This window comes from Moschus berezovskii, chromosome 4 (assembly GCF_049115385.1).
Source record: "Moschus berezovskii isolate FMDL1 chromosome 4, NW_MosBer_1.0, whole genome shotgun sequence".
Taxonomy (NCBI): domain Eukaryota; kingdom Metazoa; phylum Chordata; class Mammalia; order Artiodactyla; family Moschidae; genus Moschus; species Moschus berezovskii.
This window is the reverse complement of record NC_142463.1, coordinates 92,385,171-92,399,258: the sequence shown is the minus strand read 5'-3', so window position 1 is coordinate 92,399,258 and position 14,088 is coordinate 92,385,171. Positions and strand designations below refer to the sequence as shown.

At 37.9% G+C, this 14,088-nt stretch overlaps 1 protein-coding gene across 2 annotated transcripts in view; it reads left to right on the top strand.

The window, feature by feature from the left end:
• SLC16A1 (solute carrier family 16 member 1) overlaps positions 1-13,864 on the top strand; it is a 31,602-nt gene extending 17,738 nt beyond the window's left edge. For both annotated transcript variants that reach the window (XM_055401552.2, XM_055401551.2), the window contains exons 2-5: positions 1,493-1,753; positions 6,788-6,931; positions 7,930-8,796; positions 12,160-13,864. In XM_055401552.2, coding sequence (XP_055257527.1) covers positions 1,537-1,753; positions 6,788-6,931; positions 7,930-8,796; positions 12,160-12,437 — 1,506 coding nt within the window. In that variant the 5' untranslated portion in view covers positions 1,493-1,536 and the 3' untranslated portion in view covers positions 12,438-13,864. The remainder of the gene's footprint in view (positions 1-1,492; positions 1,754-6,787; positions 6,932-7,929; positions 8,797-12,159) is intronic.
• The last annotated feature ends 224 nt before the right edge of the window (positions 13,865-14,088 follow it).

The window sequence follows — 14,088 nt, the reverse complement described above, 5'->3', positions numbered from 1 at the left end:
AACTAACTGGGACAAATCATAGCTGGCAGCTAATCACGTCCAGCACGTATTAGCAGTTCGAGTCAGAGCTTGATGTGTTAAAGTGACTCTACTGCCTGTGTGTGGGTGTCTCTGTGTATAAACATTCTGAGGCAAATTGATCTTTTTAGTGCTTCTTTGAAAAAATTCAAGTGCTTTTTCTTTTTTTTCCATAATAAAGTGAAGTGAAGTGAAAGTCGCTCAGTCATGTCCGACTCTTTGCGACCTCTTGGACTGTAGTCCGTGGAATTCTCCAGGCCAGAATACTGAAGTGGGTAGCCTTCCCCTTCTCCAGGGGATGTCCTAACCCACCCTACCCAGGTCTTCCACATTATAGGTGAATTCTTTACCAGCTGAACCACAAGGGAAGCCCAATTAGATGAATGGAAAACTCAAAATTGGCTTAACGAGTTGATTTCAATTTATTGGTCTTATATCCTGAGATCTATCTAGTTAAGTTCATATTTAGTTCTAATACTTTTTTTTGTTTATTCCTTAGCATTATGCACATAGACAATTTTTCATCTGTGAATGAAGACAGGTTTACTTCTTCCTTTCTAGTCTTTATGCCTGTAATTTCTTTCTCTTGCCTGCACAAGCTGGCTTAGAACCTTTAGTACAATGTTGTAGAAGTGATGAAACCTATATCCTTGCCTTTACAGAAACCTTCCTTTGGGACTGTCTTCTCCCTACCCCTACAGTGTCCAGTATCTTAAATCAGATTTGAAGTGTTCAGATGGATTGGAAAGAACAGTATTTAGGAAATAACTAATATATTACTCCTTCAGTGTGAAGTTAGGGATTTGTGTTTTAGAGTGAAGAATGCTGCAGCCAAGAGTGAGCTTGTCATCTATGACCTGTATTTATTGTAGTAATACAGTCTGAGTGAAGGTAATTTGAAGTAGACATACTCACATACTGTCGTAGGATGAGTTAAACATAGGGTGGAAACTGGCTCTAAATAAATTAAAGGAGACCTTCATGAGAAAACAGGTAAGCCTACTATCAAACACCCACTCCCATCTTTTCCAAAACTACTCAGACTCTGTCTAAACCTTGCTACATATTAGTATTCGGTGGCTTCAAGAAAAAGGGTAATCTTTTATTTGAAACTACTATCTTTTGACTTTATAGTTCAACTTGTGTGTTGTTTGGGAGTTTAACCAAAGAAATTGGATAGATAAAAGGAAACTGAAATTATTTTCCAGCTCATTAAGTGCAATTCTTATGTGTTCAGAATGATCTTGTGTTTTGCAAATTGCTACGTATCTAGTAAGTCAGGTGCCTACTTATTGAAGAATACAGGAGAAAGGGGAAAAACTTACAAAGCCTGTATTAAAACCTAAAACTTTCATAGAGTGTTGAAAAGTAGTTCTGTTACTTTAGAGCTAGGTGTAAAATGTGCTTTGCTGTTGGGGGTACTAGATGCGAGTGCTTTATTGCTGACATTGCATTTAAATTTTGTATTGTTTAGATACTTGGATTTGAACTGCATTTTGGAATTTATCAACATTTACAATGCCACCAGCAGTTGGAGGTCCAGTTGGATACACCCCCCCAGATGGAGGCTGGGGGTGGGCAGTGGTAGTTGGAGCTTTCATTTCCATCGGCTTCTCTTATGCATTTCCCAAATCTATTACTGTGTTCTTCAAAGAAATTGAAGGTATATTTAAGGCCACCACCAGTGAAGTGTCATGGATATCTTCCATCATGTTGGCTGTCATGTATGGTGGAGGTGAGTACCCACTAAGGCCTGTTGTTTTGATTTTCACCAAGCAACCAGATACTCTGTTTTAGGTAACTTTTTAAAAAATGTTTTATTCATGAGGTGTTTGAAATGATATTCCTTAAAGCTTTGTGTTTAAAATAATCACATTTTTTATTTTATTAACAATGACAACTCTTGCTTTGCTTGTTGCACTATAGTGTTCCAAAAACAGAAATAAGAAATTATTAGGTTTTGTTCCAGCTCAGTATCATTGAACTTAAAGCTCTTAGAAAAATTTTATGTGCATAACTGATTTTGCTTATTGTTCCTGCCAGATTCTTGATATAAATGTTAATAAAGATTCTTTTTAATTGATGTTGGGAGGATTAAAGTAAATCAGGCTAACTTGAATATCACAGTTCAGAGTCTCACGTAAAAATCTTTTCATGGTGTTAGAATTAAAGAACTGGATAAAAATCCCCTCCTTGTTTTAAAGTTCCTTGTGATGTAATTAGTTCTAAAGCATTTCAGCTGCATCTTAGCTTAAGTTTTATCATTTTTTATCCTGTTTTCTTCGACATGTTGTAAAGGAGTGAAAGAAATGTGGAGAGTAAGTTGCTTTAGCATCATTTAAAGTAACTGGGGTTATTTGTTTGCCTTGGAACATCAAATCACAATTTAACATATAAAAGTCAAAACCTCCCGTAATAATAAAATAAGTAGTTGCTTAGTTAGCAGAGATTCTAAAGTTAAGTGTATTTATTTACTGGGATTGACAGTTCACATGTTGATTATGTAGCCAAGCTTTCACCTTTTTTTAATGATAATTTAGTACCTCAGGAATTTCCCTGATAGCTCAGTTGGTAAAGAATCCACCTGCAATGCAAGAGACCCCAGTTGATTCCTGGGTCGGAAAGATCCACTCGCTACCCACTCCAATATTGTTGGGCTTCCCTGTGGCTCAGCTTGTAAAAAATCCACCTGCAATCAGACCTGGGTTTGATCCCTGGGTTGGGAAGATCCCATGGCGAGAAGGGAAAGGCTACCTGCTCCAGTATTCTGGCCTGGAGAATTCCATGGACTGTATTAGTCCACGGGGTCTCAAAGAGTCAGACATGATTGAGCGACTTTCACTAGTACCTCAAATTATTTTCACATAAGGCCTTTAAAAAGATTCTGTGTTTTTAAAAAAAAGAGAGATTCTGTATTTCATCTGTAAAACCTTAGACTTAGGCTTCTAAACTGGTGGCAGATTCAACCAATATATATATTTTTTTAACCCATATTTACCAAGCTGTACACACATATTCCTCACTGGCTAGGTCTAAGTTATAGAGGACACTGATCTTGATTCCTTGAAAAGTCATCCTGTTGAGACAATAATGTGAACAACTACTGAAACAGGAATAAGTATTTGAGGTCATAATTTAGTTCAGTGCTTAATCTCATTACACAGAAACAGGGTAACCTAGCTGCCTTAAGGGGAGATAAAGTGGGAAGATTTATTTTTTTTCCGCCGAATGTTTCTTTATGCTTTTTAAATTTTGAATGCATGCCTGTTTTGTCTGTTATAAGATTAAGTACTTTTTTTTTTTTATTTTTTTGATCCTGGCCTTTTTTAAAGTCTGTTGAATTTCTTAAAACATTGCTTCTGTTTTTTGGCCACAAGGCATGTGGGATCTTTGCTCCCTGTCCAGGGATCAAACGCACACCCCCTGGAAGGGGAAGTTATAATCACTGGGCCTATAGGAAAGTACCTAAAATTAAGTACTTTTAAAGAGACCAGAGGAGAAGGCAATGGCAAGCCACTCCAGTACTCTTGCCTAGAAAATCCCACGGATGGAGGAGCCTGGTAGGCTGCAGTCCGTGGGGTCGCTAAGGGTCGGACACGACTGAGCGACTTCACTTTCCCTTTTCACTTTCACACACTGGAGAAGGAAATGGCAACCCACTCCAGTGTTCTTGCCTGGAGAATCCCAGGGACGGGGGAGCCTGGTGGGCTGCCGTCAGTGGGGTCACACAGAGTTGGACACGACTGAAGTGACTTAGCAGCAGCAGCAAAGAGACCAGAAGTTCTAAATTATATTACTTGTTTTTCATGAGTCCAGAGAAATTAAAAGGGATTTTGGACATTTTCTAGCTTCTGAAAACCATTAATTTTGGAGGCTCTGAACTCCATCTGCTAGGATTTCTAATCAGATTTTGACTCTGATGGCTTGAAGAAATTGATATAGATATTATCTAGAGGTACTCCAGGTGTTCAGAGTATTTTTAAGCTGACTACAAACAACAGGTTCACATGTTGTAATTCTGAGAGCAAGAGCTTGAAAGCTGCTTGCATTTTGCATCAGAAGTAAGTGATGTCACTAGTGCTGATTGCACATGACACTTTTCTTTTGGGAAAACAGTTTCTTCTTTTATTTTCACCCAGAGATAAAACTAGCACATTTCTTTGAATTTGTGTTATAATAGCCTATAAACTGTACCCTTCTCTATTTTAATGATAGCTAATTGGGGTCATCCTTCCTGAAATAACTCTGAGAGACAAATTGCATATCAAGAGCCTTGTGGCATAATTTTTACCAAATGGGTTATTTTCTTTTGACTCCTAGGTGGTAGGCCCCTTTAAGAATTATTTTTAAAACTGCCTTAACCTTTAACTTGTGCATTTGGGCCATGCCCTCAACCCTGATCATTTTGCTTTAGGAGTAGTTTAGGGTTCATGCCTGCCTGCCTTCTTCCTTCCTTTTCTCTTCTTAATTTCTTTTTTGTGTGCTTTGGTTCACAGATACATACTGGTTCTTGTTAAATTAAAATTTTAAAGGAGAGAATCTTAGTTACCTACTCGTAGGTTGCTGGGTTTTTGTTTTTTCCCCTCGTTTTTAACATGAAAGTATGAATTTACATATTTTTAGTTCCACAGTAATGTCATCTTAACATTCCTAACTTAAAATACTTCAAACTTTACAGCATTAACTTTTACTTCACAGCATCTTTTTTGAGCTTTGTAACTCTGATTATACAAAAATCTGTTTAATGACTAATGATATTTTTTCAATATTTCTTTCATCATATACAAACTGTAAATTCAAATTATTTCCAAACCAGCTGTGGCCTAATATTTTCATGAAGTGACTTAGAAGTTTGATGAAAACTTCTTTAGACACATCCCTGGTTGAGGCTGAAGTCTCTCTTGCAGCCATCTCTTGACCCAGCCTTTTAAAGAGAATTGGTCCTCTGAAATACTAGGATATCAAAAGCTTTAATTACTTTTTGCGTGTTTATTTTATGTATGTGTGTATATATATATATATATATAGGGCTTCCTAGTGGCACAGTGGTAAAGAATCTGCCTGCCAAGGCAGGAGATGCAAGAGACTGGGTTTGATCTTCTTGCCTGGGAAATCCCACAGAGGAGTCTGGCAGGCTACAGTCCACGGGGTCCCACAGAGTCAGACATGACTGAACATACACACATACATATAGTATAGTGAAAAGAAAGTGAAGTCGCTAGTCGTGTCCGACTCTGCAACCCCATGGACTGTAGCCTCCCAGGCTCCTCCATCCATGGGATTCTCCAGGTAAGAATACTGGAGTGGTTTGCCATTTCCTTCTCCAGGGGATCTTCCCAACCCAGGGATCAAACTGGGTCTCCCGCATTGCAGGCAGACTCTTTACCCTCTGAGCCACTAAGGAAGCCCCATATATATGGTATATACATACCATATTCAGAATATGTGTATTCTGTTTTTAAAAATAGACTTACTATATCTTCTAGGGAGCTAAGATACAATAAACAGAATGATGTCAGAATTTACTGTGCTAGTGGAAGAAAAATTTGAATTTGTATGTCTTCTGCTTTGTAACTCTGAAACCATAGTTCCAGAAACACATATATAATGGAGAGAAAATGGGATAGTTTTGAAACTTGGTTCTTGCTAGCTTTGTGATGTCGCAAGTTCAAATATCAGTTCTTCTCCTTGTGTCCCCTTCCCTGATGATCCTTGCAGTGACCCTTTCTTGTTTGCAGTCATCTGCCTTAACCAGGTGTCATGTAAACAAAGTTGTCATGTCCAGAGCCATGAAGTAGGGATGTAAGTATTCTTATAAATAAATGAAATTCAGTGAATGTGGAATGTCATTCAAGTTTGTAATCAATAGTCTACTTAAAAGTTGTGTAACAGCTTTTGAAACATTGTTTGCTTTGGATAAGACTCATAATTAAGACTTAAAAGGGGGAATTACAGTTTCAAGTAGAGAGAGGCCATTTGATTTTTTTGTATTTGAAAAATACATGAAATGCACAAAATCCTTTTGTGATCCTTATAACACTACACGTTTATTTGGTTTCTTCTCTCATGTTAAAAACTGATTTTTTGGTATGCATATCTTTAGCTTAGAAAATTTAATCTTGTTTGCATTGTTAGACCTGATGATGTTTTGATCATTATCTGACTAAATCTTCTCCTACGAACATTTTTTCATAGTTTTGGTACCACAAAATATAAGCAGAGAAACAGGTTGAAAGGCATTCCATTCAATTCAGTACCTGAGATACAGAGGTATAATTAGGAACAGTTTTGTTTTAAATTTAGATGTCCTAATCACAAAACTACTGAATTTGGAAAAAATAATTATTTTTGCCTTTGCTTTTTCTTGTTTTTAAAAAAATATGACACAAACCACATAAGTCTGCCTGTCCAAAAATATAGAGCCAAACTTACTAAATATGTGTTGATCATATCCTTGATAAATCAAGAATCTTATGAACATGTTATCAAGGTGTTTTCAGCCTATTCTGCCTTATAAGAGAAAGATTAAGGATAGACTAGAGTCTTATATTTTAGTAAAATTCCATCCAATGTTTCAAGTCAGAAGGTACACAGTTAATGATTCTTTTACCATCTTTATTTTCCAGCACACATACCTATAAGATTATGAAATAATTATAAGTAGCAATATTTTTATCTTTGCCTTTGTGTATCTGCTAATTTTGGAGGACTTGTCATTTAATGCACTGATCAGTGCCTGTGTACTACTGAACGTTTGGTTATCTTTTAGGTCCTATCAGCAGTGTCCTGGTGAATAAATATGGCAGTCGCCCTGTCATGATTGTTGGTGGCATCTTGTCTGGCAGTGGCTTGATTGCTGCTTCCTTCTGTAACACTGTGCAGGAACTTTACTTTTCTGTTGGAGTCATTGGAGGTGAGTTGATTCATTTTCAAGCATTGATATATTGCTGGTTATTTAATATTCACCTTCATTGGTCTTTCAGATCTTTTGAATGAAAGTCCTTCATAGAAATTAGCTGATTATCATTTTGACAAGCAATAGAAAGTCAAATTTTTAAAGAAACTGCTGTCATACAGTAGGTATACATTGTTGAATAAATGAATGAATTTAAAGAAATCATTGTATTTCTTGTCCTAAGAATAGTCAATAGTTGTAGATAACATGTGTTCTGCAGTTTGTTGCAAGAGTGGTCACTGGTTACTATTTTATTACCTATTCCTCTTACCAGGGAATAGACATCTATTGGAGCACCAGAGAGTATTAAACATAAAGCAGGAATTACCTGGTACAACATCCAGGTTATTCTCTATGAGTCTATTTTTTTCTTGTTATATTTGCTAGTTTGTATTGTTTAGATTCCACATATAAGTGGTAACGTACAGTATTTGCCTTACACTGACTTATTTCACAGCATAATGCCCTCCTAGTCCATCTATGTTGTTGCAAATAGCAATTTTTTTCTGTTCTTTTTTATGGCTGAGTAATATTCAGTTGCATATATTTATCAACTGGGTTCAGCGGTCCAGAATCTGCTTGCAATGCACGAGATGAAGGAGACACATGTTTGATCCCTGGGTGGGGAAGATCCCCAAAGGAAGAATAATGCTGTGATGAACAGTGGTTCTCTTGAGGTTTCTTATATGTTTCAGAATTTTTTTGTTCTATTTCTGTGAAAAATGTCCTTGGGATTTTGATAGGGATTGCACTGAACACGTAGGTTGCTTTAGGTAGTAAGGAGATTTTGACAATGTTGATTCTTCCAGTCCACGAGCACAGAATATCTTTCCATTTTATTTGTATCTTTTTGAATTATATACCTCTTATTTTAATTTCTTTGTCTGGTTAAGTAATGCAAAATATGTCTCTTGACATTTATTGTAATACATGATTCTTTTTTCTCTTCTCCCCAGGTCTTGGGCTTGCCTTCAACTTAAATCCGGCTTTGACCATGATTGGCAAGTATTTCTATAAGAGACGACCACTGGCAAATGGACTAGCCATGGCAGGCAGCCCTGTGTTCCTCTCTACCCTGGCCCCCCTCAACCAGGCTTTCTTTATGATCTACGGCTGGAGAGGAAGCTTCCTAATTCTTGGGGGCTTACTATTAAACTGCTGTGTGGCTGGAGCTCTGATGAGACCAATAGGGCCCAAGCCAACCACTGCAGAGAAAGAGAAGTCTAAAGGATCCCTTCAGGAAGCTGGAAAGTATGAGACAAAAAAGGGGGCAAGTGATGCAAATACAGATCTCATTGGAGGAAACCCCAAAGAAGAGAAAAAATCAATCTTCCAAACACTTAATACATTCCTGGACTTAAGCCTGTTCAAGCATAGAGGCTTTTTGCTTTACCTGTCTGGAAATGTGCTCATGTTTTTTGGACTGTTTACACCATTGGTCTTTCTTAGCAATTATGGCAAGAGTAAGCAATACTCTAGTGAGAAGGCTGCCTTCCTTCTTTCCATTCTGGCTTTTGTTGACATGGTAGCCAGACCTTCTATGGGACTTGTAGCCAACACAAAATGGATAAGACCTCGAGTTCAGTATTTTTTTGCTGCATCTATTATTGCAAATGGACTGTGTCATCTGGCAGCACCTTTAACCTCTACCTATGTAGAGCTCTGTATCTACGCGGGATTCTTTGGATTTGCTTTTGGGTGGCTCAGCTCAGTACTGTTTGAAACACTGATGGACCTTGTTGGACCCCAGAGATTCTCCAGTGCTGTGGGATTGGTGACCATTGTTGAGTGCTGTCCTGTACTCCTGGGGCCACCAGTTTTAGGTACAGTATGTCTCCCAATTTCTATGGTTCTATTAACATAAAACAGGCAGAGAAGATTAGGAAGATAATAGAAACAAAAGTCAGTGAGCTGCTTGATAGTTCTTCTCATTTCTGTATCCTCAGTGCTGACATAGTGTTTATCATGTCATAATTGCTCAAATACTTGAATTAAGGTGAATCATCAAATTGAAAGAAGAATAAAAACTACTGCAAACTTATATTTATTAAAATAAGTTAATAATAACAGTAGGTACCATAGGTACAGTAGGTGAGGACTCATAGTATACTAGGAACTGTCCTACTAATCATTTTCTATATTCTGTCATATATTACAAGTCTATGATATTGGACTATTACTGTTCTCATTTTATAAACCAAGAAATAGGCTTCTGAAAGTGAAATTACTTACTTGCTCAGGATCACACAGCTTGTGAGTGACTATAAAATATGATGTATTATTCTCAAGAATGCTAACCAGTTTACATTTTAAAATTATCATTAATACAAAATATAACAATAATTTTGACTTTTGGATGCGACTCATGCTTTTCAAATTATAAAGTCAGGAAGGATACATGACAGAAGACCCATTACTTACCTGTCAAAACTTTTCTACCCTCTCTCTTCCCTGTACCTAAGTGAAGTTGCTCAGTCGTGTCTGACTTGGCGACCCCATGGACTGTAGTCTACCAGGCTTCTCCATCCATGGGATTTTTCCAGGCAAGAGTACTGGAGTGGGTTGCATTTCCTTCTCCAGGGGTCTTCCCAACCCAGGGATCGAACCCGGATCTCCCACATTGTAGGCAGACGCTTTACCATCTGAGCCACTAGGGAAGCCCTCCCTATACCTAAGGAGACTCTAAATCCTGTCCATTTTTGCTTCCTAAATCTCTTTCTAATCTGCCCATTTTTCCTCCATCAGAACTACTGCTCTTATCCATATCTTAGTAGACTTCAAACTTTACCCATATTTGCTCTAGCTGTTCTTCAGTCTCTTAGAACACTCCAGTTGCTTCCTGCGTTCTTAGGGTGAAGATGAAATTCCCTCCTGTGGCTACTGGTTCCCGCATGGCCTAGCCCACCTTCTTCTCCAGCCTCATTTCCTGCCACGCAGTTTGCTCTCTGTGCTTCCCCTCTCACCCGGTGCTTCCTCCTGCCACCTGCCTTTGCACCGGCTGTTCTCTGCCCGGATCCTTTTCCCATCTCCTTTCTCCTAGATTAACTCTTATCCTGTAAGTCTTGGTTAAGTTTACATTTTAAGAAAAGCCTTCCTGGGACTTCCCTGGTGGTCCGGTGACTAAGTCTCCTTGCTCCGAATGCAGGGGGCCTGGGTTTAATCCCTGGTTGGGGAACCAGATCCCAATTGCTACAACTAAGGGTTTGCATGCCGCAACTAAGACCTGGTGCAGTCAAATAAATATTTTTTAAGATAAAAACCTTCCTGGTACTGAGTTTCACACTGAGGTAAACTATTTTGTTAGCATGTTTTAAGGCTTTAACAGAAAACGACAAGCAATAAAATAATAACCTGTTATCCCGCCACACAGAGACCATTGCTGGTAGCTATTTTGCTATTTGGGGGAACAGGTAAAAGCACATTCTTTCATGGAAAATGTGTGCAGTGCCATAAATGACCTTTTGGAACCTCTTTGCACTGATTACATTTCAATCAGTTTCCTTAAAGAGAAAAAATATTTTTAATGCCTGCTTATTATAGAACTGTACCCTGCAAGGCTCCTCTATCCATGGGATTTCCCAGGCAAGAATACTGGGGTGGGTTGCCATTTTCTCCTCCAGGGGATGTTCCTGATCTAGGCATCAAACCCATGTCTCCTGCATTGGAAGGTGGATTCTTCACCAGCGAAAACCACCAGGGAAGCCCTCTCCTTAACAGACTTTTAACCAACCCCTAGCAGTATTTTTTTTTAATAAACTTTTTTTGCATTTAATAAATATTTACCAAGAAAAGAAAAGCCTTCCTGACCCTTCTTACTGGCCCAAACCTCCTATTTTCTGCCTTCAAACATTCCTGTAGCACTTGTCACAGTCTGTGTGGTTATTAACATTTCTCTTCTCTGTTGAACTATGGACGTTATCTGCTTTGCTCACTCTTAACTCAGGGCTTAGCAGACCCAGGGCTGTATTGATATATAGAAACGAAGTATTGTTGAGTGAGTGATGCCCTGCATTGGAAAACCATATGGAATCATATTTGAATTGGTTATTATAGCCTTTATATGTGTCGAGTTTTCCAAAGTTTCTTAATATTAGTTTTATGAGTTGCTAATAAATGAGTGTCTTTAATATCAGACCTCATAAAAACTTGAATAGAAAAGACTATGGTATGTCATTTCCAAATTTAGTTGATTATGAAAACATTAGGGTGGTAGCCTGAAGCACAGAAATTATGGGTGCACACCTCAGAGTCAAACTCGCTGGGTTTAAAGCCAACCTGTTTCACTTAAAACTTTGTGACCTTCCTTAAAGTTTCTATTCTTCAGCTTTTATGTTATACAATGGGAATGATGATACAATCTTCCTGTTGTGAGGTCAGAATGGTGGAAAGTATTGCTGTTAGTTAATGTTTTAGCAGAGGATGAGTGTCCCCAGGAATGCTTTTTGGGAAATGCAGATGTCAGAAAAAGTGCATTGGCCTGGGAGACTGGAATTACCTCTGTGGCCTTGGGCAAGACTCCTAAACCTCTTTTGAGCAAAATTTTCCATTGTATATTGAGAAAACTGATTCTAAGTGATGTAAAGTGTTAGTCACTCAGCCGTATCCTACTCTTTGGACTGTAGCCTGCCAGGCTTCTCTGTCCTTGGGATTCTCCAGACAAGAATACTGGAGTGGGTTGCTATTCCCTTCTCCAGGGAATCTTCTTGACCCAGAGGTCAAATACAGGTTTCCTGCATTTCAGGCAGATTCTTTACTGTCTGATCCACTAGAGAGCCCCAGGTGACCTCAAGGACTTTACAATTCAAAATTACCACGATGTAATCGGAGAATGAGATGGCTGGATGGCATCACCGACTCTGTGGACATGAGTTTGAGTGTACTCCGGGAGTTGGTGATGGACAGGGAGGCCTGGCGTGCTGTGATTCATGGGGTCGTGGAGAGTCAGACACGACTGAGCGACTGAACTGACTGACTGACTGACTGAATCATTTTCAAGTTGCTAAAGATAACAATGTGCGGGGACACTCCAAATCAGTGTGGCATCATAGACAAAAGATCAAGTAATTTTGAGCACTTTCTTTTTACACTAATTTGTCATTTATGGGCTCTTTGAATGGATCCTTAAATTTTATTCGGGAAAGGGTATAATTGTTTACCCACATAACTTTTGTTTTTTACATTCTCAGGTCGTCTCAATGACATATATGGAGACTACAAATACACATACTGGGCATGTGGCATAATCCTTATTGTCGCAGGCATCTATCTTTTCATTGGCATGGGCATCAATTACCGACTTCTTGAAAAAGAACAGAAAGCTGAGAAGCAGCAGAAAAATGAAGGTAAAGACGAGGAGACCAATGTAGATGTTGCTGAGAAGCCAAAAGAAGTCACCGATGCAGCAGAATCTCCAGAGCATAAAGCCACAGAAGGAGACCCCAAAGAGGCAGAGAGTCCAGTTTGAACCTGTGGGACTGAAGGGTAAATGGTGCAGCTCATGACCCAAAATATTCTATTGGCCTGTGATCTACCAGTGGTGCTCAATGCAAATACTGGACATTTCTGTGGGACTCATACCAGGGGTTTATTGATGGAATTTTTGTTTCACTCCTTACCAGTAGCCTGGATTAAAAATGCCTAGCCTTGGAAAGGGAGTGGTTGAGAAAGAATGAGAAAAGGAAGTCAGTTTGTGTGTTTGTTTCTTTGTTTAAATCTTTGCTTTTAACAGTGTCATGAAGATTATAATATGTGCCTTAAGTTTTAGTCTTTAGGGAGCCTTAACTATTAAAACTATTCTGCTTAACTCATCCATTTTCAGTGTTCCATTACAAATAAAAATAACTGCTTTGAGGCAAATCTAAAATTTAAAATTAATTTTGTTTCATATTGTCACTAGAAGATTTGAAAGTTGGGGGTTTAAAAAATCCTGACTAAAATATTTTCCTAGCATCAATAGTTGCTTGGCATATGTGCCTGCTAGATATGTATTTAGGAAATTTAAGGCATGAAACTTTGAAAACATCTTGGCTTTTCTAGATGCATTCCAGTATCTTTTCTTGGGTTGCTTATTAGAAGTAAGTGCTTGAGAGTTGATTTCATTAAGTTACTATTTTTGTTCCCCTTTCCAAAGATACATTTTGCGTAGTCATAGATAATTGCCCCTTTTGAGATTACATACGATTTTTTTCACTGTAAAAATTAATATTAAAATACACAACTATGTATTAGTGCCCCCTCACTAAATTAAATGTAGAAAGATATTTCATACAGCATCTGAATTCAGCTTAAATTTTTCAAAAACTTCACTTAAACTGTGAGACTTGGAATCTTTTTTGTTGCTGTTTTCCTGGAATTTTACCCCTTTGATTCCTAGTGGTTTCATTTATATCCACATCTAGCTTAGCACTGAGTGTGAGATACTCAGTCTGTGTAGTGTTTGCTAATTAAAAAGAACCATAGATATTTGGCCCACACAAACCAATAGGGAGAAGATGGGGAGAGAAGTTGCTATTTTTGCTTATCAATAAATAACTCCTTTTCTTTTTCTGATAAGCCCTTAAAGGAAATTATGTTTTGCTTAGAATTATTGGACATATTCTTATTCTTCACACAACCCTAAAGATTTTGTGACCCTTTTTCACTTTATCTGAAATGTAAAGAAATGGGTTTAGTATACAGATAGGGAAGGGGACAGACCAGAATGAAAACTGTAAATTTTTTTTTAACCTAGTATCTTTTAAATTGCAGCAAGAAGATAATGTTAGACATTCAATGAATTATATTCAATGCATTTTAAAATATTGCGGTTGACAGTGTAAAAGTATAGACACAAAACCTTATTTAACAGGCTGGCTTTTTAAAATAAAAATTTTCTTTCTTTTTTTAAAGAAATGTTTCTTCTTCCAAATGTTTATTTTCTTGAGGAAAATATTGTGTGTCTTCATTTTCATTATCAAGATTCAATCTGGCCCTTGCTAATGTTAAATAATTCAGCACATGTGCATTGGAATTTGTGTATATGGCTTATTTTGACTTTTCTCCTTAACCTCTTCTTCCAGGCAAGCAGGAGAGAAATTTTTAAAAACTACTTCTCTGAAAGTGTTTTGAAAGCAGAG